The sequence below is a fragment of the Palaemon carinicauda genome, chromosome 28 (assembly GCF_036898095.1).
Source record: "Palaemon carinicauda isolate YSFRI2023 chromosome 28, ASM3689809v2, whole genome shotgun sequence".
NCBI lineage: Eukaryota > Metazoa > Arthropoda > Malacostraca > Decapoda > Palaemonidae > Palaemon > Palaemon carinicauda.
In genome coordinates this window covers 45,185,687-45,210,411 of record NC_090752.1, presented here as the reverse complement: position 1 = coordinate 45,210,411, position 24,725 = coordinate 45,185,687, and the positions used below count along the sequence as shown (strand labels likewise).

The 24,725-nt window shown below is 38.1% G+C and overlaps 1 protein-coding gene across 1 annotated transcript in view; it reads left to right on the top strand.

Moving 5' to 3' along the window:
• Positions 1 to 225: 225 nt before the first annotated feature.
• Positions 226 to 24,725, top strand: part of LOC137621551 (calcium homeostasis endoplasmic reticulum protein-like) — a 55,869-nt gene continuing 31,369 nt past the window's right edge. The window contains exons 1-5 of the mRNA XM_068351941.1: positions 226 to 303; positions 437 to 548; positions 1,118 to 1,276; positions 6,970 to 7,096; positions 19,666 to 19,692. Of these exons, the coding sequence (XP_068208042.1) occupies positions 281 to 303; positions 437 to 548; positions 1,118 to 1,276; positions 6,970 to 7,096; positions 19,666 to 19,692 (448 nt within the window). The 5' untranslated portion in view covers positions 226 to 280. The remainder of the gene's footprint in view (positions 304 to 436; positions 549 to 1,117; positions 1,277 to 6,969; positions 7,097 to 19,665; positions 19,693 to 24,725) is intronic.

Genomic DNA, 24,725 nt, shown 5'->3' with positions numbered 1-24,725 from the left:
CACCTCACTAAAAGTCTTATGGCTAGTCTTCCAGCTTAACCAAAAATATATTCACTAATAAAGAGCTCAAGGTTTGTATTATTAGAAATACAAATTACATTCAAATTTGTCATATTTACCTGCATCATCAACCAGATTTATCTTTGATTTTTCCTTTATTGTTTTAGCACATAAGTAATGCATTTTTAAGTGAAATTAATTTTCCTCAATAAAATAATTCATCCTCAGGGCTACTGCAAATAATGGTCCATTCAACCATAAACTTCACATCATATACCTGATGAATGACGTCCTTCATCATTGGTGAGTAGAGTGATTGTTGTGGCGTTTCTGCACTGGTTCTACTTGATAATACTGATGGCCATATTTGGAAAGAATTTAAAAAAATATTTGAAATTATTATTTTTGCTTACATTCTTCATGTTCCTGTTGACAGCGTGAGGAAAAATGCAGATGACCTTAAAGAAGCTTTAGAAAAGGTTTTAGCACCGATGTTCTGCAATGCCATGACGATCGCTTCAGAGGACCAAAAATCAAAGCTTGACAAGGTAATCACTATTTTTTTTTAATATGAAAATTGTCTGTAGAATGTTGAAAATAGAAAATTTGGAGAAATCCTCTTGGATGATTGATATTTATGATCTGTTATTCATTAGTGCAGTTTTAATTTTTGTGTTGTGTGTTTTAGCAATGTTGCTAATTAGTAATGATACCTCCTTTGTGATCAGAATTGGAGCTGTTTACTGCATTGAGTTATACTGAAAAAAATATTGATAATCAAGTTGGAAACTTTTCTGTCAAACCTTTGTTTTTATAAACCCTGGGTGCAGTGCACTGCAACTAGGGCTGAATGCTTTTTGCAGTGCCCTATCACTTCACCATAGTGTACACATCTAAAATGTGAGCAGGGCATCTGGGATCCATGTAGTCTCGATGTTGCAGATAAACATTTCGTGGATGCAGCCTTGCATATAAACAGAGCCTTTATATAATCTGATATAGCTATTTCTCATAGATTTTCAGCTTTTTTTTTTTAATCATTCCATTAATTTTACAAAAAAAAAGATTTCAGTTCTTTATACTTCCTTTTAAGAAATGTTTGAAACTTTCTTTACAGTTACTCAACTTGTGGGAATCAAAAATAAAACTTGAGGATGATGTGGTTATGCAGCTGAAGAACCCTGTTGAGTCTTGGGGCAATTTTGAAAAGGCAATGATTGATGAGTTCCCACAAGTTGTTGCCACCATTAATCAACACATTGATGCAACTTTTGAGGTTAGTATAATTATGTTTTATATTAAAAATATTGGTTAATTTTCAGTTTACCAGGGATTTTTAATGTTGGACAGCAATTAATTTTTTTGGAAAGCAAGCAGAAATGCTACTTTAAAATCGTGTACATGGAAATTAACCTTTTCAATCCCAGCCTGGCACAAATAAATGATCACCCAAGCCCTAGGCCCTTCTTTTAGGATATTACTTAATTTATCTTAGCATATCTATTTTAAATAGTGTAGCTAAATAGATTTTCTTTCCATTGGTATGTAGTTTTTGCATAGTTAAAGCAAAAATAAAATCACTAAAATGATTTAAAAACCTTGAGTATTGTAAGGTATTATGGGATTCAAAGGGTTAGTTTTATCTGCTATTGGCTTGATTATAATTCTCACATGGTTCCGAGTTAGCTCACGTATTTCCTGTGCTGTGATTGCTCATACAAGTTAACGTTTTTATTCTTTTATGTTCCAAATACATTAGTACGTGGCCAAGAAATTTGACTGCTATTGTTAAACTAGTTTTGTTCTGTAACTATTTATAGGGGTATTACTTTCGGCGAAGCGGAAAGGACGAGCCATTAGAGCTTAGCGAGGGTTAACCACAAATCCTGCTAGTTAGCAGGGTTAGGGCAGTAGTAGCTACCCCTCTCATTCACAAACCTGTGACAGTACTTCACTTTGCTTTTGGCTCTGATGGAGAATGGTTGTTACTACTCTTCCTCCTCACCTTTTTGGACTGCCATTATTAACCTGTTTTGTTTTTCTTTTCAGTGTGTGTGTGTGTGTGCGCCCTTCTTCTGGACATGCGTGCTTGCCCTGGACGCAATGGTTGCTCGTGCAGAACATTCATTTCTGCCGAGGATACCGATCTCTGCCTTTTGTGTCCGGCTTGTATGGGGCAACGGTGTGATGCGGACAATAAATGTAATGAATGTTGGGAGTGGTTTGCATCCCAGTAGGAAAGGTTAGGGTGACGGCGAAAGAAGAAGTCTTAAAGGGATTCTTTTCCTTCGAAGGTCACATCGAAGTAGAAGAAACCCAAAGCTTCTTCTGCCCCCCGACCTTCCTCTGAAGCTTTTCTCGAGTGGTTTTCTCCTGGGTACCGTCGAGTAGCAGCGCAGGCCATTTAACTCCTGGACAACCTCGGTCCTTGATAGACGGTGTTGCTTCCCTAGCAAAGCAGCCCCGCCTCTCCCCCCGAGTGAGTCCTTGACTCTTTCTCCCTCTTTACAGGAGTGGCTGCATCTTATTCAGGGAGGTGCAGCGCTCTTCTGCCTCTGAGGTTGATTCTTTGGCCCTTGTGGACATTGTGGTGTCTGAGGATTCATGGTGCCCTGGTGACTGACTCTGTTCCTGCCTTGTCCTCTGTGCTTTCTGCCACCGCCGAAGACTGCGCTCCCCCGCTCTCCGACCATCCTTCGGGGGTAGAGCAAAGTTCTAGGCATGTCTCCTGCGAGTGATTACCTCTCTTGTTCTTGAGAACATCATGGTTGTCGCCCTTGCCGAGCTTGACCTCTTCACCTCAGATGGGCTCCTTCACCTTTGGCGAAGAGATGTCTCTTCGACGCTTCGCCGATCTTTTCGCAGGATTCCTCTTCGAAGGAATCCTCCCCCTTCTGGTTCTGCTGGTTCCCGACCTTCACCCATCTTGGATTTGCCACGGTCTCGTTGTTTGCCAACCTTGTGGCGTTCAACAGACCACCTTGGTTCGTGACTCTCCTATTCAGACAGCTGCACGTCGTTTACGGTCAAGGATTTGTTCGCGATCCACTCCTGCAGATGTGCGTCCTTCCAAGGTTTACATCCCTTCTCCAGGTCTTCGATAGGCAACTCGTCAATCTCCTGCTCGCCAATCTCCACCTCGCCGATCTCCACCTCGTTGACCTCCAGTTTGCCGATCTCCTGCTCACCAATCTCTAGCTCGCTGACACACCGATCTGCAACACATTGATCCCCAGCTTACAGATTTCCATCGTGTTGCTCTCCAACTCGCAGATTTCCATCGTGCTGCTCTCCATCTCGCAGATTTCCATCGTGCTGCTCTCCATCTCGCAGATTTCCATCGTGCTGCTCTCCATCTCGCAGATTTCCATCATGCTGCTCTCCATCTCGCAGATTTCCATCGTGCTGCTCTCCATCTCGCAGATTTCCATCATGCTGCTCTCCATCTCGCAGATTTCCATCATGCTGCTCTCCATCTCGCCGATATCCAACTCGCCAATCGACGACTCATCGATCACCAACTCGCTGAGCGCCATCAGCTGGTTCTTCCCCGACTCGTCAGGCCTCGCCAGCTTGTCAGTAACCTTTGGTTGCAAACCAACCTTCCCGTCGGCCATTAACAACTCTTCGCTATCCCTTGAGGAAAGTAAACATCGCCAACCATGCGCTTCTCGCCTTTTGCTTGTTAATCATTCTCTCGTGCGATCTTCAGATGAGCGGCAATTAACATCTCTTTATTACACAGGTGTGCGCTAGCTCTCTACCACAGTGCAACAACCTCAAGAATCGTAGTGAATAGTAGTGCGATGAATTTATGCCATTGGGCTTTTATTATTGTTCTTCAGTATTCGTACTACCATTTTTGGACCGCTGTCCTGCTTCTATCTTGCAAACATAGCATTCGTAACTATCCTCTAATATCACCGAAATCCCTAGAATTGTTGTAGAGGTGAAAGGGATGTTGGAGAAGGTTCTGCTCAAAGATATTCAAGATGTCAAGATGAATCTCTGGGCTTATACAGTTGATTCCTCCTGGAGACCAGCAATCAGATTCAGGGTGGAATGATATGAGCTGTATTGAGTTCCATCAGAGAAGGATTCTTCATGCTTACAGTGGATTTGAAGAATGTGTACTCTCAAGAACCCATTCATTGTTATTCTTGAAAATACCTCCACTTTATCCTCAGTTGAACAGTAAACTAGTAAAGGACCCTCTGTTTGGACTTTTCACTGCTGTTCACGATGATAGCAGCTTAGGTTTTGTACGGGATACGTTTTTTGATATGTACTGATGATGGGGTGTTCCGGGCTTCCAGAGAAAGGCATTTGATATAGGATTGAGGTAACCTCACCCTTTGCTGCTTTCTGGAGATTGTGATAGACTAGGAGAAGTCTAATCCCACACCCATGCAGAGGTTAAAGTATCTAAGCATGCTGATAAACACAGCAGCAGTAAAAGTATTCCATTAGACAGTCACATCAACCTCAGAGAGTTGTTTCTGTTCTGTCCAGAGGATACTACCAGATCTCCACCGGAGATCCCATCAGTGGTGATGGGGGATAGCTGGTCGCTGGTCGGCCTCCAGTTCTAATGGGACAGGAGGTATGGTCTGATCTTCCCTGGTGGCTGGACAAAGGAAACCTCACTAGTCTCTTGATGCCCCACCTCCAGACATGAAATTGTTCTTATATGCATCAAAGAAGGGTTGAGGTTTTCACCCTGGGTACCTGGTCATGTCAGGTATGTGGTCAGTAGAAGACATGCATTTCCATCAACATTTTAAATATCAAAGCATTGCAAGAACGTTTGAGAAAGCACTCAGAAGGGTTGATGAGCAACAGTACTGTCGTAGTACCTTAGTCAACAAACAACACATATGGTTTCCCTGTCTCTTTGTATGTTGCCAATTTAAATATATGGGTGGCAAATCACACCATTAAACTGTCAGCCTGGTACAACTGGGAAGCCTATGTCTTTCCCCATGTTCATTATTGATCACTCTAGGTCTCAGATGAACCTTTTTGTTCCTAGATGACCACAAACCGAGTGATATTTCGATGTTATCGTCCTTATTGCAGATTATGGACTTACTCGTCGATATTTACCAAGAAGTGCCTGTCAGTCTTTACAGTGGAAGGCTACGCCTCAGCCTTGAGCCTTGTCTACCAACTGATGAGCATAAACTTCACTTTGTGGAAATTGTCTATGCATGTGAAGAGCTTTGAACTGTATTACCCGAGTTGTCAAATCGCTTAAGTTTGACCCATATGAGCCATAAGACTTAAAACTGTCGTTTTGCTAGCAGTAACATTGGTGAAGAGAGTTGGCGAGTAGCAGACTATCTTCAAGACCTTTCTCCCCTTGCTTCATGAAGCGTGTGGTGATAATCAAGAGGAGATGGTTTTGTGTCCCATGAGGTCTCTGAGGTTATATCTAAAGAGGACTCTACATCTCTGGCTTGAATGTCAGTGACTCATCTGTAACCATCCAAGAAAGAGGTGTCTAGCTCGAACAGTCTCTTTCTGGCTTTCTGAGACAATCAACCTCTGAGGTAGTCGAGGTACAAGCTTGAACTAGAGCTCATAAAGTTAGAGGTATTGGTTCCAATTTATACTGTAGAATTTTGCAGTTGGATTGGTGATGAAGGAGAATTGACAGATAACCTTCACAGCCTTTTACTCAAGGGAGCATACCCATGAGTCCTTCAACACTTTGGTTCTTTGCCCTGGGGTGGCAGCTCTAGTAGTTGGGTAGCCAACCCAGCTCCCATAATGGACAGGGTGCATCATGTCTATGGTAAAGTGTATAATATAAGCCTGAAGGAAAGGTAGCATGATAAGCTGTGAGGGAATGAAACGTGCGTACTGATTACTTACTGTATCTGACATTGATGATGGTAAGCTACATTTTTTAGCACCATTCTTATTAGACTGTATCAGTAAGTAGTAATTCTAAGGGAGGATGGTGAAATGACTGCCTACTCATTGGCCATATTGTGCCAGGTATTTCATTCCAGACTGCAACTCCCCTTTGGGGGAGAAAGAATTGTTCATCAATCAAGTACCAGCTACATAACCAAGTACTGGTCAGGCTCAATCAGTCAACTCATCCCTATAAATGTTTGTTATGAGGTTGCTAGAGTCAACTCCCTCACTCTGTGCAAGGGGTTCTAGGGGAACTTCCTACCAACGAATAAGTGAGCTTCCCTATTTTAAAGATTGTAAGGTTTGTTTATACAGTATGCATCGGGCCATAACAAATTTTTAAAGTAATTTGTATTTTTCCTGGCTTTGCAAATCTGAGTCTTTTAAGGTTTGACTTCCCACCTCAGCCATCCATCAGTCCAAAGCCAATTATGATTCTAGATAATATCTAATAATCAATCCTAAGCTAAATGTCGAAAGTGAAGAGTTTGATAGGATAGTGAGTGGGGAGGGTGGCTACTCTTCTGTGCTCACTACCTGTCGTTTAGTACCTCATTAACGATTTCAACAGCCGTTTCAGCTCCAATTAAGACTCCCTATTTTAAAGGACTCAGGTTTGTATAGCTAGGGAAAAAAAATTTACTTCTAAAATTTGTTTTATAATAAACTTTGAGTATAAGACAAGTGCAATAACTTAGGTAGCATTGTTATTGAGTTGGTGTAGAAATTAATTCATGTACTATAATGTATAACATAATGAAATTTGTGAGTTTCTTTAGTGATGTTCATGCTAGCTACAGATGGTATAGAATTGTCTTAATCATTTTTATTTCTATTCAGTAATGAATTTTCAATATAGAGCCTCAGTTGTAAGATTGCTAGACCCAAATTACTAGAGATGAAGCACACCCTAGAAAGTTGTTTGATTTGTACTCTTATTTTAAAAGTTTTCAGCAGTTTCATAGGACCCTATGATTGTATTTAATTTTATCAGTTGTCCATGTAGTTTTCCCCTAATTTCTTGAGTTTTCATTGCTGTTTTAGGGGTACAAGCAACAGCACAATGCATTTGTGCAACATGCCAATGGTCAGATACAGTCTCTTGCAAGCCAGAAGCAACAAATGGAGCAGCAGGCAGCAGCAGCGGCAGCTGCAGTGGCTGCAGCACAAGGTTAGATCTGTTTTTAAGTCTTAAGATTGTTTAATAATGTTTGCACCAACAGCTTCTATAATTTATTAGATACCTTGGAAATATGGCTGTAATATTTAGATAGGTGTTTTACTCTACCATAAGCTTTAATGAAAAAATGTGTCTAAAAGTAGACAAAAGAGATGTTTGATTCCCTTCAAGTTACCAAGCATGTTGGCTGAAGTAATGTGCAACCCCCTAGGAGTCTTAATTTAATTATAGAATGTTTTTCCAAAATATGTATGATTATGTTACTACCCTATTCCCTTTCCATCAGACAGCCGCCCCAATATTTCTCATGATAAAAAAATCTGATAATGAGGTTTTAAGACTGAAAGGAAAACTAACGTATATTGTAATGAACTCTTTATTTTAAACCAATCATGCTAACATATTTAACATTAAAGTAACAACAAATAGTTACTAAATGGTTATTATTAATAAGTCATTTAACCAGTCACTAAGAACTAATTCGTTATAAAGTTGAAGTCGCAAAACTGCAACCGTTCTAATTTATGTGTCATTTGACCTTTAATGTGAAAAGATAGAAGTATTTGCCTTACTGTTTACTTTGTTTAGCAAATGAAGTTTTTTTTTTAAAGATTATGATGAATATACTGTATTTTTGTTATGTAGAACACAGGGGTTTGAAATGATTCATTATTCATCTTTTAAATCACTGTGTTTTACTGATGATGATTAAAAGTACAGTAGCTTGGAAAAAGGTTCTTAAAATTTTGTGCCCTCTTTAAAACTAGGATTTATAGACACATTATCTCCAAGGTTCCTTCCTATGCTATCAAACAAAAAAATTGTAACCTGAAGTCATTCCTTTACAGTTATGTGATGTGTGAAGTATTCTACTCTGTTTTAAAGATAAATTATCAACTGTTTATTACATTATATTATATTTCGCTTAACCCTCTAATTTAGAAGTAGTCATTAAATTGGCAGATACAGTATAGGTTTTGTGTTATCACAAATCAATTGCTTATATCTAGCTCCTTTATGTGCTATAAAATATACTTGACACTTCAATCTCAATTTAAATGAAAATTGCCATTAGCTGGAAGTATGTGGTGGCTGGTACTAATATTATCAAACAATAGTTCCAGTCGTGAAACTTCAAGAATTTTTACTTCATTTATCCAGGGGGATTGTCATATTCCTGTAATCCATTGTGGTTTGGTGTCTTCTCAGTTCTTAACTGATTGGTGTGATGTGTTTGTGTGGTTGGGTTAAGGTATTGGTTTATTTCTAGCTTGAAAGAGGGCTATTGGCATTTTGTTCTAGTATAAGCTGAGAATAGCATGTCGAGTTTCTGTGCATATTTGATGAGCGTAGTTCTGTTTGATGTAATTAATTAATAGAGAAGTTAGCTTTTGGTTTTGTCTTGCTATACAGCATATGTTTAGTCTTTATTAAGGTCAGTTTTAGCCTTTTGAGGGCCATATGCAAAAATGTGTGGGGGGGTCCCCTATATTTTAAAGTGATGATTTAAGGGTGTGCTGGTGAGCAAAGCTAGCCTTACCAACCTTTTTTTTATCCTTTTTCATCAGACAGCACCTTGAGAAAAAGGTAACACTTCCTTACATGGGAAAATGGGTATTTTGTTAGTAAGACATAATGTACAAAAATGTACAATTCATGAAATTTAGTTTTTTTTTTCTTATATTTCACACTAGATTGTACATTGTACACACTGTGACTGGACAAATGACTAAAGAACATTTGCCCACATGATCAATTAATCAATGTACATTTGATCGAAGAAACATTATGTTCATTTACATTATTGATATTTCACTTAAATACAGTATATTAACATTAGCTGGCTGAATGGATGTATTGATCTGTTAAGTTAAACTTATTTTTAATTATTTTTGTAATTGCTTTATAAAACAAACTATAAAGTCCATCAAAAGATATTGTTCGGTGTTAAAATCTTTTTTGCTTATACTGTATACCAAAGTATCAAAGATACTAATTGAAGTACAATCAACTCTTGTTATCCGCAAATTTTTTATCATGTGGAAAGCCTAAATTTGACACCAAATTTCTTAACAGCGAAAAATTACCAAAGAACGCAAGTCAAAACATGAAATTTAGTGTTATAAATTGCCAAATACAGCATAATGTTAAGAAGCATAAGTCAGAATGCAAAATTTAGAATTAGAAACTGGCAAATAATACTGTACATTATAAAAAATTGCTAAAGAATGCGAGTCAAACATGAAAATTTAAGAGTTAGAAATGCCAGGTACATTAGTAAAAAGCGCATATCAAAATGTGAAACTTAACATTAGAAATCTGCAAATAATACTGTACATTACCCGAAGAGTGCAAGTATAAATGTGAAATTTTTGAGAAACTGGCTTTAACCTCAATACAAGCAAGCATTATGGGTGGTATATACAGTACATAACTTTTCAGATTTGCAGCATATGAAATGATACATATATGTGGATTTATTAACAAGCCTCCCCATAATAATTTATTTCCAAATATATGCCAGAGTGATACAGTCAGCCCTCATTCTTAGCTAGGGTTAGGTAACAGACAGGCGCGAAAAGCACAAATTCACAAATACTTGGTGCCCTAGGGTATGATAACTCCTAACCTAACCTAACAACACACTGCTCCTTGCCTATGGTCATATAATTAACTCACTAATTATTGCCTAATACAGTAATACCTTGGTACTCGACCATAATCCGTTCGGGATCAGTGTTTGACCACCGATTTGTTCGAGTACCGAAACCTTTTTTCCCCATAAGAAATAATGGTATTTATTTTTATACGTTCCTACACATTCCAAAATGCCCAAAATATTAATGAAACGTGTACCTAAACAATTATAATTATTTAAATGTGTACGAAATTGGTCGGAAAATTCTATAAAACAATTTTAAACCATTTACTGTACCATTGAGCAGCGGTTCGATGGCATACAGGAATTGATGTGGAGATGATGGAAGGGGGAGGTTACTGCTTGGAAGGAGAGTCCCCTTCCATGAAGTGGCTGAGTAGTTCTCCTCAGGGGTTTTTTCTCTCTCCAGTAAAAGGTCGGGCAAATCTCCTTCAGGGGCTTTTTCTCTTCTGTTCCTTAATGTATCGGTCGAATTCGCCAACATATTTTTCAACCGCCGCCTGATCCAAACTGGCTGCCTCCCCATGCCTAGTCACACGGTGAATACCAGTTCTGTTCTGGAATTTCTCGAACCAGCCCCTGCTTGTTTTAAAAGTAAATGACGAATCACTTTCACTAGTACAGGCACTTTTCTTCACCAATTCTTCATAAATATGAAGAGCCTTCTCGCAAATGAAAGCTTCACTTATACTTTCCCCGGCCAACTGCTTTACTTTAATAAATCTAAGGAGCAAATTTTCATATTCCTCAATTACTTGTGGCCTTTGCTTACTAATTTCTGTCACTCCCTGTGCCACATTAGCTTTCTTTATCACTTCCTTATTTTTCAAAAAGGTCGAAATAGTCGACTTCGCCATGCCATACTGTAAAGCTAGATCAGACACTCGTACACCGTTCTCGTATTTCGCAATAATTTCCTTCTTCAACTCAATCGTTGTTCTCACTGTTTTCCTCTTATCCTTCCCCTTATCACTAACTTTCTTGGGGCCCATTGTTATCGGCAAAAAAGACAATAAAACGCACTAAATCGCAATAAATTCTGAACGCGTGTTGTCGGACTGACGATCTCTCTTGAAATGATGCTACCCGATCAGGCGAGAGTAGCCGAGATTTCTGCTCATCTCACTCGGCCACGCGTTCAGCTGTGTTCAAGTTCCGATTTTTTGTTTGAACACCACCTTAGCAAAAATTACTCAAATTTTTTGGTCGAACTCCGATTTGTTCAAATTTAGAGTCGTTCGACTACCGAGGTATCACTGTATTGTTTTTACTTGGTTTCGATCACGGTGTAGTTGTTCATATCTAGAAATACCGTATAACACTTGCTGATATTGTAGTATAGTTGTACCTCTCTTCTAGAAAGAATCTCCTTACGAAATTTTCACGCTGTGAAATGAGATGCAAAGATTTTTCTGACTCACATTGCGAAAAATATTTCATGATGAGAAAAGAGATTTGCTAGCCAGGCTGAGAATAAGATAGTCACTCATTAAAAAGAAAGAAAATGGGTTGTTCACACAATAATAGTACAGTGCATATGGTACTGTATATTTTGTATATGTACAGTATTGTACTGTGTGTATTGTATTATATTCCATTTATGATTGCATTATGTTCTAATAACTACTTAATTTACAGGTATTAACAGTTAGTTTAGATATATTGAATAGTTCAAATGTATTTGGCTGTATAGTATTTCATTATGGTTATACTGTAGCTTTATTATAAAATTTAATGTGGTGTTTGTGTAGGGTTTGGAACAAGTTAGGCGATTTACATGTAAAATGTGACTCATAACACAAAATTTTCCTGAAACGAAAGCCACTCCAGAATGAAATAATTTCGTCATGTGAGGCATTACTGTATACATTTTATTACTGAAATATACTACTATCACTATAGTAAAGCTTAACTATACTGTAAGTGTTCGCCGTTTTTGTTCGGACAACTTGACTCACTGCGTTTATAGCCTACATTTACAATTAACAAAATAACTGTACTGTAATTTTGTACGGTACAAATGTATACAATTTAAGATTAACTAAGTGTACATATTTTATACTACTGTACCACCACTAACCATTTTTGTATGAAGTTCTACGCAGCCAACTTTTAGTATTGACGCAATTACTTATACATCGGTGTCGTCTTCTTTAGGGAATCCGTCGGACATCTACAGTAACCCAATAATGATTATTTATCCCATCTTCTACTTCAGTGGGCTAGAACATTAAAAGATGATAATAAAAGTATCGTTAGTAATGTTTTAATCATTGCGTAAACCCATATAGCTACAGTAACAGCCGAACAAAAAACGCTGTTTTGTTATGAAACGAATCAGATATCAGCTGTTTTGCTAGTTGGTTGGTTGCTTTTAGAGAGACTTTCATATTAATATGCAAGCCATGGGCTCTTGCGTTAGCATTCCATAAGGGGGATAACTATTAATGTGAAACCATTATATAGAATGTACTGAAGCAAACATGGTATATAAGTTAAAGTGACTGGTGAGATTAACTTTAAAAGCTTTCTGTGTAAGAGATGTGTCCATGTAAGGGAGGCAAGTTGCATGGTAGGGAGACTTCTTTTTAGGCCCACAAAATGTAAGAATTATGACAGACAAAGTTCATCAGTAGGAAAGTGTTATAGCAGAGAGTCTTGTAGAAGTCAAGGATCACTGGAAGGAAAAGCAAAGGAAATAAGTCAAGAGACAGAACAAAGGGCATGAAGTATCCCTAAGCACAAGCTTTAAGCAAAAAGAAATAGTGATAAAATATAGTATTAACTAACTAAAAGAGAGCTAATAAGTTAAAGAAAGAAAGAATAAAAGTTGGAGATAGAAAAAAGAAAAACAAAAACTGTTTGCTTAAGAGCGGGAATGAGTTAGTGTGTTGTGTGTGGGAGAGGGTGGGTAGGCTGGAGGTACCTGGTGGGGAGGGTAGGAAGGCAGTAGCAGATATTCAGAGGGTGAATGATTTTCGAGAAATGAGAACAATAAAGGGTTGAGAGCGAGGAGAAGCAGAAATGTTAGGAAAAGGATTTGGTAAAGAAAATTATGAGGAAACACAAGGAAAAAAATTATGAAAACATGAAAGGGAAAAGACGACTGCATGGTTGAAGGCGGAAGGCAATCGGGAAGGAGGGGACGGGCGAGGAATGTGTGCCAGGGGGAGCGGTGGTGCGGGTAGTATGATAGTAAACAAAGTAGCATAAGACTGACATTTAATATTATACCCTTATATACTATGGAGAAAAGATCTTCAAGAAAATATACTGCCAAATATAAACTAACAAACTATAAATTAAGGCAAGAAAACAAACAATATTCATAGCTGCCATTCTGTTTGGAATCAGGGAAAACTGTGTCCGTAATGAAGAATCAAACAGGAAATTTATTGGGAACCTATGGATATGCAAATTGCGTAATTAAATGTAAATGCCGAATTTTGAAGATAATATTACAAAGTGCCGGAAAACTGAGAATATAGTTTTGTTATTACACGATACACTGTATAGATAATTTCCTAAGTATAATCAAGCACCACAGAGCTAAAAGCTATAAATTATCATGCATAGATAACATGAATAAAACTCCGGTTAACGAGTATTCTAATTGCATATTGTTCATTATTATTATTATTATTATTATTATTATTATTATTACTTGCTAAGCTACAATCCTAGTAGGAAAAGCAGGATACTATAATCCCAGGGGCTCCAACAAGGAAAATATATCAATTAGGAAAGGAAAAAAGAATAATAGAATATTCTAAGAAGAGGAACAACATTAAAGTGAATATCTCCTATATAAACTATAAAAACTTTAACAAAACAAGAGGAAGAGAAATAAGGATGGAATAGTATGCTCAGGTGTACCCTCAAGCAAGAAAACTCTTAACTCAAGGCAGTGAAAGCCCATGGTACAGAGGCTATGTCACTACCCAAGACTAGAGAACAATGGTTAGATTTTGGAGTGTCCTCTTAAAAGAGCTGATTACCATAGCTAAAGAGCCTCTTCTACCCTTACCAAGAGGAAAGTGGCCCCTGAACAATTACAGGGCAATAACTCGTTGAGTGAAGAAGAATTGTTTGGTAATCTCAGTGTTGTCAGGTGTATGAGGACAGAGGAGAATCTGTAAAGAATAGGCCTGACTATCCAGTTTTTGTGAGTAGGCAAAGGGAAAATGAATTGTAACAAGAGAGAAGGGTCGATTGTAGTACTGTCTAGCCAGTGAAAAGACCCTGTAACTCTCGAGCTTGCAAGAACAATTGCTCATAGCCATTGTGCTAATTTTGCATATAAGACTTAAAAATACTTGTCTCTTGAAACATTTGAACTGCAAATGATGTATCTATAGGATTGATGGATATATATAGAAATATATGTATCCTTGTTTGAATATCTAAGCTGAATAACTGATAACATTCTTTCATACACATTAGATAGCTATTGTGTAATGTTTCTGAATGTAAAGAAACCTTTGGAGTTTTGCTAATATATGTCAGACTGCCATTATGACAAAAAAAATATTGAATAAATCATATTTGAAGGGTCAGCTTTCTACCTAAATATTTTTCTTGTTTTTTTTTCTGAAGAGTGATTGCATGATTTCTAAAATCTAAACTTCATAATTTTCAAAACCTACTAAACCACTCTTGATAGTACTGTGATTAAAGTTCATTTATCTAGTTTAGATGATGCATAACAGTATTGACAATCTACCTTATGATATTCAGTCCAACTTTTTTTTTTTTAAGTCTTCATGATTAAACTTACACTTTATCCTCCTTCCATAGCTATCAGTATTTTAGAAGAAAAGTACTGGCACTGTAAGGTAAGGTTCAGAAGGGCCTTATTACATGGATTGGGTGATTATACTGTTGAGTCTGGTTTTGTGTTCAAGTATTCAAAATATTGCTGTTCTGAGCATTTTGCATATTTAAAGTTTGTATATATATATATATATATATATATATATATATATATATATATATATATATATATATATATATATGTATATATATATATATATATATATATATATATATATATATATATATATGTATATATATATATATATATATATATATATATATATATATATATATATATATGAGTTGGTTTTATTTGAATTAAAATGATTTAAATCAGATTAAAAAATCATGATTTAAATCTAAATGAAATGTGCTGTCAGAAATTACCTTGGAAAAGAGAAAGCTTCCCAAACTAATTCCTATTTATAAATATTATTATTATTATTATTATTATTATTATTATTATTATTATTATTATTATTATTATGGTGGATAATGTGGGAGGGTGGGCTGTGACACCCTAGCAGTACCAGCTGAACTCGGCTGAGTCCCTTGTTAGGCTGGGAGTAACGTAGAGAGTAGAGGTCCCCTTTTGTTTTTGTTTCTTTGTTGATGTCGGCTACCCCCCAGAATTGGGGGAAGTGCCTTGGTATATGTATATGTTATTATTATTATTTATTATTTTTATTATTATTATTGTTACTAGCCAAGCTACAACACTAGCTGGAAAAGCAAGATGCCATAAGGCCAGGAGCTCCAACAGGGAAAAATAGCCAGTAAGGAAAGGAAACAAGGAAATAAAAAAAAACGATATAAGTAATGAAAAATTAAGATGAATATCTTGATAAACATTAACAACATTAAAACAGATATGATTCATATATAGACTATAAAAAGCCTTATGTCAGCCTGTTCAACATAAAAACATTTGCTGCAACTTTGAACTTTTGAAGTTCTACTGATTCAACTACCCGATTAGGAAGATCATTCCACAACTTGATCACAGCTGGAATAAAACTTCTGGAATGCTGTGTAGTATTGAGCCTCATGATGGAGAAGGGCTGTCTATTTGAATTAAATGCATGCCTAGTATTACGAACAGGATGGCACTGTCCAGGAAGATCTGAATGTAAAGGATGGTCAGAACTCTGAAAAATCTTATGCAATATGCATGATGAACTCATTGAATGACTGAACCAAAGAACAAAATCTCTGGTTAATAGCAATAACATTTAAGGTAAACTTTGTATTCTTAAGTATTAAAGTTTTTGTTGCAATTATAAAGGTCTAGTTATTTCAACAGAGTTAATAGGAATTGCAAATTTTGTTGCTAGTACAGTCATACCTCTCTTCACGAAAGAATCTGCTTACGAAATTTTCACGCTGCGAAACGAGATGCGAAGGTTTTTCTAACTCACATTGTGAAAAATTTTCTTTGGTAAGAAAAGAGATTTGCCAGCCAAGCCAAGAATGAAATAGTCACCCATTAAAATTTTTCTTGAAGAAAACGGGTTGTTCACGCAATAGAAAATGTATCTCAATTGTAGGGGTAACTATAATAGTACAGTACAGTGCATATGGCACTGTATATTTTGTACAGTATACAGTATTATTATTATTATTATTATTACTTACTAAGCTACAACCCTAGTTGGAAAAGCAGTATGCTATAAGCCCAGGGGCTCCAACAGGGAAAATAGCTCAGTGCGGAAAGGAAAAAAGGAAAATAAAATATTCTAAGAAGAGTAACAACAATAAATATCTCCTATATAAACTATAAAAACTTTAACAAAACAAGAGGAAGAGAAATAAGATAGGAGAGTGTGCTCGAGTGTACCCTCAAGCAAGAGAACTCTAACCCAAGACAGTGAAAGGCCATGGTACAGAGGCTATGGCACTACCCAAGACTAGAGAACAGTGGTTTGATTTTGGAGTGTCCTTCTCCTAGAAGAGCTGCTTACCATAGCTAAAGAGTCTCTTCTACCCTTACCAAGAGGAAAGTGGCACTGAACAATTACAGTGCAGTAACCCCTTGGGTGATGAAGAATTGTTTGGTAATCTGTGTTGTCAGGTGTATGAGGATAGAGGAGAATATGTAAAGAATATGCCAGACTATTCAGTGTGTATGTAGGCAAAGGGAAAATGAACCGTAACCAGAGAGAAGGATCCAATGTAGTACTATCGGGCCAGTCAAAAGACCCCATAACTCTCTAGTGGTAGTATCTCAACGGGTGGCTGTACAGTATTGTACTGTATGTATTGTAGTATTTTCCATTTATTATTGCATTATAATTACTGAATTTACAGGTATTAACAGTTAGTTTAGGTATATTGAATGGTTAAAATATATTTGGCTGTAGAGTATCATTGTGGTTATACTGAAGCTTTATGATAAAATCTAATGTGGTGATTTTGTAGAGTTTGGATCTAGTTGTAGGGTGACACAAAAAAAAACGGTCATCACCAAAAAACGAATAACTTCCAAAATTTTATTTAGATCGACACAAAACTTTAGTTGCATTAAGTCAAGCCTGTGTAGCAGACATCTCCAAAGTTTCAAGTTTGTACAACAAAAACTCTTTGTTTCACTGGCTCTTCAAAATGTGCTCCAAATGAGCTACCCGGCGCTGCAGGCACATTTGGATCTGGTGGGCAAAGTTCTCGGTGACTCTCCAGTATTCCTCCCTTGGGATCACTCTTATTGCTGCTGAGATTGCTGCCTTCAGGTCAGGGATAGTCTGGGGGTGGTTTCCATATACCCTGTCCTTAAGGTATCCCCAGAGATGAAAATCTGGGGGGGTTCAGGTCTGGTGAATGCGGCGACCACTCGCGGTCACACCTGCAGCTAATCAGTCGGTCTGGGAAACGCTGCTGTAGCCATGCCAATGATTCGTTTGAAGTGTGGGGGTGGCACCATCGTGCTGGAACCACTGGAGGATCCTGATGACTCCTCTCCGTCAACCAAGTGCTGTCCAGAACTTGCCAAGCACCTGGACATATCGCACGGTATCGATAGTCACAGACCGCTCGTTGTCATTCTCGAACCAGAATGGTCCAATGATGCCATGTTTGGAGATGACGACCCAGGCAGTGCACTTCACCAAGTGTAATGCCCTTTGCAGACAGTGCTTAGGGGGTGTGCTACCCCAGAAGATATTGTTCTTCTAGTTCACGTGACCTGACAACAGAAAATGGGCCTCGTCCGAAAACCAGACATTGTCAAGGAAGTCTGACACACCGAAAATATGCCTCAACTATAAATGTCTTGTCCTCAGTAGTCCATGGCATCTCGAAGGTTAAATTTGGTAGACTCTTAGAACATTAATTTTTCTTGATAAATCTGAAAAATAAAAGGAATTGATTATTTATTTCAAAAGTTATTCAAGTGTAGGTGATGACTGTTTTTTTGTTGTTTTTTTTTTTGTCACCCTGAAAGGCAATTTACATGTAAAATTGGTCTCGTAACGTGAATTTTCATAAAAGGAAAGCCACTCCGGAATGAATTAATTTTGTGTTGTGAGGCATTACTGTACAGCACGCTCATGGAGAAATCCTTAATATGTTATTAGTTTTATTTCTTACTGTGCACTGTATGTTAAGATAATATTGCTGTACAGTAAATTTGTATTTTTGTTTGATGGCTGCTTTACTACAACTTGACTGCTCCGATTAAATTATTGGTATGAATTCTGTTTTTTTATGAGAAAAACTCTTCTTGAGAAATGTATATTAAACTATGGTTTCATTTAACATTGATCAAGTTTGATATTATAAAAACCCTCTTAACACTTAAACAAATACAGTAATTAGGAGCTGGAAAGAAGTATTATTGAAAAACATGATTTTAATTAAAAAAACATCTGATTTCAATCAAATTAATATTTTCTTTTCATTATTTTTTTTTTTTTTTAGAAAAAAATAATTTTTTAACCCTGATATATATGTATATGTATATATATATATATATATATATATATATATATATATATATATATATATATATATATATATATATATATATATATATATATATATATATATATATATATATATATATATATATATATATATATATATATATATATATATATATATATATATATATATATATATATTTATATTGTGTGTGTGTGTTTTTGTGTATGTTACGGTGCTCTCATTGACTCTCTTGAATAATCTGGCTACTGTATTGCCTTCAGCATATCAAAAACCTTGTCTGTTTTGATGACCAATGCCCCTTGAAATGAAAGGTTTCAGATGTTTTTATCCTCAAAAAGGCTATACTGTATGTTGTATGGAAGTCCTATTTTTTCTTTGTAAAATTCCATCTTTTAGGCAAATTTAGATTAGAAAAATCAGACAACCCAGCAGGTATTGAGGGAATTATGTTCAAAGTTATATTTGATAACGAGGATTGTTACTCTGATGGTGGAAAAATAATGAAATTCATCCATAACCCTTACAGGCATTTGGCATGGTTTAACGGTTCTCCTTCATTATAACCTTTAGATAAATTAGTTATTATGTGTAGTATTTTACCAAATCCCAGGTTGAAGATACTGTAGCGATGCTAATGACGAGTGAAACGTCATTCCAGTTTCATCACTTGACAGCATTCCTTGATGGTACAACAACATGCATTTGCTTAGACTTACATTTCATAGAAAAGGGATTTTAATAAGCTGTTTGCATTGTGATGTTCAGTATAGTGATTGGGGTTAAGCACACTTTTGTCTTATGACTCAGCAGGTAAATTTGCATTGTAGTATAAATGTCAGTGTTGTGCATTTATCATCTATACCATTTGTTGTCTTATGTGTTAGATATCTTATGTAGATGTTTGCTTATGAATTTTTTTTCACCCTGTGAGTTATTTTTCATTGTAATGTATATACCGTATCCCAAGGAGACATTTTTGGGAAATTTATGCTTGTTAACCCTGGGGAAATATAACTCATTTTGATTTTGAATGTTGCAAGATTTGTAAATTCTGATTAGTAATTTTATTTGTAATTCAGAGTAAATAGCATTGACATTCACTAATATTGACTTCCTTGAACACATGTTAATTTTGTTTATTCCGCAGCTCCCGAAGCCTCTAGTAGTGACATGTGTAAGTTTGATTTCCATTTTGCCCTTTTATTGTTGTACAGTATGTCAAGTCCCATGACCAGTCGGAAGTAGAAAGGTTTTTGCTTGTCCACAGGATGGTGTTTTGAAGATCCCTAGTTTTTTTCTTGTCCTAATTATATTTACTAATCTTGTTCATTTATAACATTGTAAAACTTTAACTTAATGCAGTAACTTGGTACATTTCTAAGTTTCATTGGTGTAAAGCCTTGAAATTCAATAATAAGTATTAAACAATTCATACACTTATCCTCAAGCGAACTTTTGACCAGTAATAGTTTTTCAAGCCCTCCAGCCGTAGAGTATCTTGTTAGCTTCTGTTACTATTGGAGATTTGCCCGTATTATTTAAAATCAATTTTGAATCTGTTATGAAGAAATCCTTTTCTGCTTTACCCATATTTAACATTGTGTATTGAGAATGAATATTGGTGTTTCTGGCTACTTGATTGTTTTATCTATGCTATTGCTCCTCCGGGTTCATTATCCCAATGTAATTGCTGAAAATATTGCTTTTTTCATTGAATATGAATGTAAGTAGCATCTCACTATTCACTTTTGACACCTGTTCAATGGCATGATGTACAGTATGTAATATTTTTATGTGGTACTACAGTAGTTGTGTCATGTTATAATAGTAAATGCTTTAGAATCAATGTCGCTCTTTTTTCTTGACTTTAGAGTGATGTAAGACTGAGGAACCATATCAATAGGTACTAATAATGTTCATGTCAGTGTTAAATGTATGATTATATATTGTTTCTTTTGTATAATATTAGCAATCTCTATTTTTTTCACAGAGCGTATTATTAGTAATTAGCTATTTTATGAGTCCCTAAATTGTCCCTGATACTTTAATCCCATTTTAAAGGATAAAAGTAACATCAGTCAGTTGGTATTGTCCATGCCCGGGTGGGTCTCGAAGTTCAGGGAAAGAACATGTTGAAATTTTGTGTGGCTGTGCATATGTGCACACCATGCTTCAAAGTGTTCAGGTGCTAATTTACTTTAATGGCACTTATTTGGTAAAGAAAGTTTATTCTTTATAGGTTAGTTTCTGTCCCATGGTTTTTTTACCATTAAGAGAAATAAACTGGCGGTCAGCTTACAAATAATTTTTTTTTTTTTTACAGTAGTTAACTAAGAATATACTGTATGCAAGTACTACAATTTTTATTGGTTTGAAGTGACAAGCATCAAGTTATAGTTTCTGATAGCATTTATTCCATACATTTGGGTTTGTCTTTGGTACATTCATAATTTTAATGTTAATATTTATGATGTAGCCAGTATATAATAAGCTAATTTGTACCCTTAAAGTTAGCTGAAGTCTGATTCTCTGGTAACTTGAAACTGCTTTCTGTATTTTAACAGTTTCTTAGTTATTTTTTTTATATATAATGAGGAAATTTGGCTTTAATAATTTTGGTGGTATTGCATAATTACTTTTCATCGAAATAGTGAACCGGCTTTCATTTTGGTGGTTTGTTCATTTTGTCATACCTTTGGTTATGAATACGGTACATTAATTCTTTGTTATGTATTTTGAGGTACAGTGTATTGTCTTAGTGCTAGTTAATTCAACTTGAGACTGCTTGTGGAAAAATTTAACAGTAAAAAAATTTCATTTATGAGAATTTCATATTGGTATGTTTTCTTCAATTTTGTATTTTAAATATTAAACTTAGCCAGTGAATATATAAAAGCTGACGTCTCCGACGGCCCGACATATTCCAAAAACTCGCGAGCGATCGCCATGAAGGTTGCGGGTGTGCCCACCAGCGCCGACTATCAGCCAGATACCACATATACTTCTCAACCACTCCAGTTCTTCTCTGTCGGTCTCGCCGACAACGTTGGTTCCGCTCGCTTTAGACCTCGAGTTTTCTACCGAATTGGTGAAGTACTTTGTTTTGGTTGTTTTATTGGCTTTCGCTGTGTTGGTGTGATTCTTCAATAAAACTCTTGAAACCCTTTTTTGGCTTGTGTTTCTTGTTGATGAAATTGGCTTTGACTTGGATTTTCTCTGGTTGTTCAAAATGGCTGACCCTTCTCCTGTATATCGCAAGTGTGCGAGAGAATGTAACAAACGTCTTCCCAAGGCCTCTATCGACCCTCATACTGTTTGTTCTAATTGCCGGGGTAAATCCTGCCAATTAGGAGATCGGTGTGAGGAGTGCGTGGTCTTGTCGGAATTTGAGTGGCTTGAGTATGAAAAGTATACTCGTAAGCTCGAAAGAGATAGGGTGAGGAGAAGCTCACCTAGATCTTTGGAATTTTCCTCCTCCCATGCCCCTGAACCTAATCCTTCCCCTGTAGTGGTTGTTCCTGAACCCCCAGCTAGCACTCATGAACCGTCTATGCGGGATATGTTTTTAGCGATTCAAGCATTAGGTGAAAAGGTTGAGTCCTTAGCCTCGGACAGAAACCAACTTATGTCAGATGTTAAGTTGTTGAAGTGTCAGAGTGGTAAAGCAGAAAATCTAAGTGGTAAAGTGAAAAGTGCGCAAAATGTGTTTAGTGTTGCGACCGAGGGTTCGTCCGTTTGTGCTTGTCGCTCCCCTAGTCCGAGACCTCTTTCAGGCTCCCCTGCACCAGGGAGAAGTAATGTCGTAGGACTTAAGGGGGCGAGAGGTGTAAACCAGCGTACAGACGTTCCCTCTTTGGTATCAGACGTTTCTCGTCAAGAACGTCCTTACCATAAGACGGGTGAGACTAAGTTCTCCTCGTCCTCCGATGACTTGTCGCATAAGAAACCTTGGCGCAAGGTATCTAGGCCCTTAAAGCGCAAGTCAGTCCCTTCAGGACAGGTCCAGCGTCCTGGCTGTAGCCATTGGGGCAGCTCTGACCACTTGCAGTCATCGGATGACTGTTCGCCTGTTAAGCGAAAGCGTAACACGGAGTCCTAGGGTCTCGGTAGAGGCAATGTTTTGCCAGCGCAGACGTTACCGACATCACGGACCGTTCCGACTCCCGTTGACCCGAAGTGGGTTGTCCTGCGGGACATGCAGTCTAAGCTTTCCTCCCTTATGGAAGATTATGAGCATGAACAGGTTCACGATGATCCTTTGCTTGCGATTCGCCAGTGCGATGAACGTGACTCTGGCCTTCAGCCGCCTAAACGAGTGTTTTCTCGTCCGTTTGATGTTAGTGCTAACGTTTCTAGTGCTTTGAAACGCGATGCTAGTCGTGTTCCTCGTCATTCACGTCAGTCACGTGACGTGGAACCCCCTTTGCTACAGTCTCGGACTGACGTTCAGCAGCTGCCACCGCAGCCTCGCACCGACGTTCGCCGACCGACTCCGTTGCCTCGACGTGACGTTGAGCGTGTGTCGCCGCAGTCGGAAGTTGTTTTGCCTGCTCAGACCCTGCAGTCAGTGCAGTCTCGACGTGATGTCGAACGACAATCAACTCAAGCTGTTGTTGTTTGTCAGTCACAAGATTTTCAGTCTTTGCAGCGCGGCGTGACGTCGTTTCCTCAGCTGTTGCTGCTGCTCCGTTGCCTGTCAAGCGTTGCCTCCTCGGCATGTCTCTCCGTATCACGAGACTCGGCAGTTGTCGGACGAAGTTCCGTCGGATGAGGAAGTCGCTGATCCCCTTCCAACTGATATGCCTTTGGGGACTTTTTCAGATGGAGAGGAGCCTAAAGTTGCTCAGCCCTCTCTTGATTTTAAAAAGATCATGCTGATTTTTAAGGAACTTTTTCCTGACCATTTTGTGACTGCTGCTCCTCGTTCGCCTCCATCAGAGTTCACGCTGGGCCTAGCTGCTTCGACGCCGTCGTTTACTAAGCTAGTGCTCTCTCGCTCTTTTAAGAGAGCTTTGCGTTTACTAGGCGACTGGTTGATGACCAGGAGGAGTTTGGGGAAGACAGCCTTTGCTTTTCCCCCTTTTAAACTGGCTTCTCGAGCGAGCGTCTGGTATGACACAGGAGAAGTTCTCGGCTTGGGGGTACCTGCCTCTGCCCAGGGAGACTTCTCAAGCCTCGTAGACTCTCCCCGTCGTCTGGCCATGAGACGCTCAAAAGTTTGCTGGTCCTCTTCGGACCTTGATCATCTCCTCAAAGGGGTTTATAGGGCCTTTGAAGTTTTAACTTCTTGGATTGGTCGCTGGGAGCCTTGAGCAGGAAGATCTCTTCAGCCGACCGTGATGTATCTGTGCAAATTATGTCCTGCATGGACAAAGCTATCCGTGATGGCTCTAATGAACTCGCTGCTACGTTTACGGCAGGTGTCCTTAAGAAGAGGGAGACTCTTTGTTCATTCCTGTCTGCAGGAGTAACTCCCTGTCAAAGGTCAGAGCTACTCTTTGCGCCGTTATCGTCTGCCTTGTTCCCACAGCAGTTGATTAAGGATATCGCAGCGTCTCTAGTACAAAAGGATACCCATGACTTGATGGCTACGTCAGCGCGTAAGGCTGCTCCTTCATCCTCTTATGTCGTTAGACCTAAGTTTGATACTCCAGCGACGAGATTTATCCCGCCCTTTCGTGGCAGAGCTCCCAGTAAGGGAGGCGCTCGTGCCGATAGAAGAGAGGTAAGAGGAGAGGATCTAAGTCCTCCCGTGGCAGAGTCTGACTGCCCACGTCCTCAGACAGCGGTAGGGGCCAGATTAACCAACTTCTGGCAGGCCTGGGAGAAGAGGGGTGCAGACCGGGAGTCTGTTTTGTTGCTAAAGGAGGGGTACAAAATACCTTTTGTACGGAGACCTCCTCTAGTAAAAGTCCCTATAGACCTCTCTCCCAGGTATCGAGAGGAGTCAAAGAGACAGGCACTACATCTGCAGGTGTCTCAGTTGCTAGAGAAGGGAGCGGTGGTGAAAGTCTCGGACCTTCAATCACCAGGGTTTTACAACCATCTCTTCCTAGTTCCAAAGCATACAGGAGGTTGGAGGCTGGTGCTGGATGTCAGTGCTCTCAACGTTTTTGTTGTCAAAACAAAATTTACGATGGAGACCACCAAATCCGTTCTAGCAGCAGTCAGAGAGGGAGACTGGATGGTCTCTCTCGACCTGCAGGA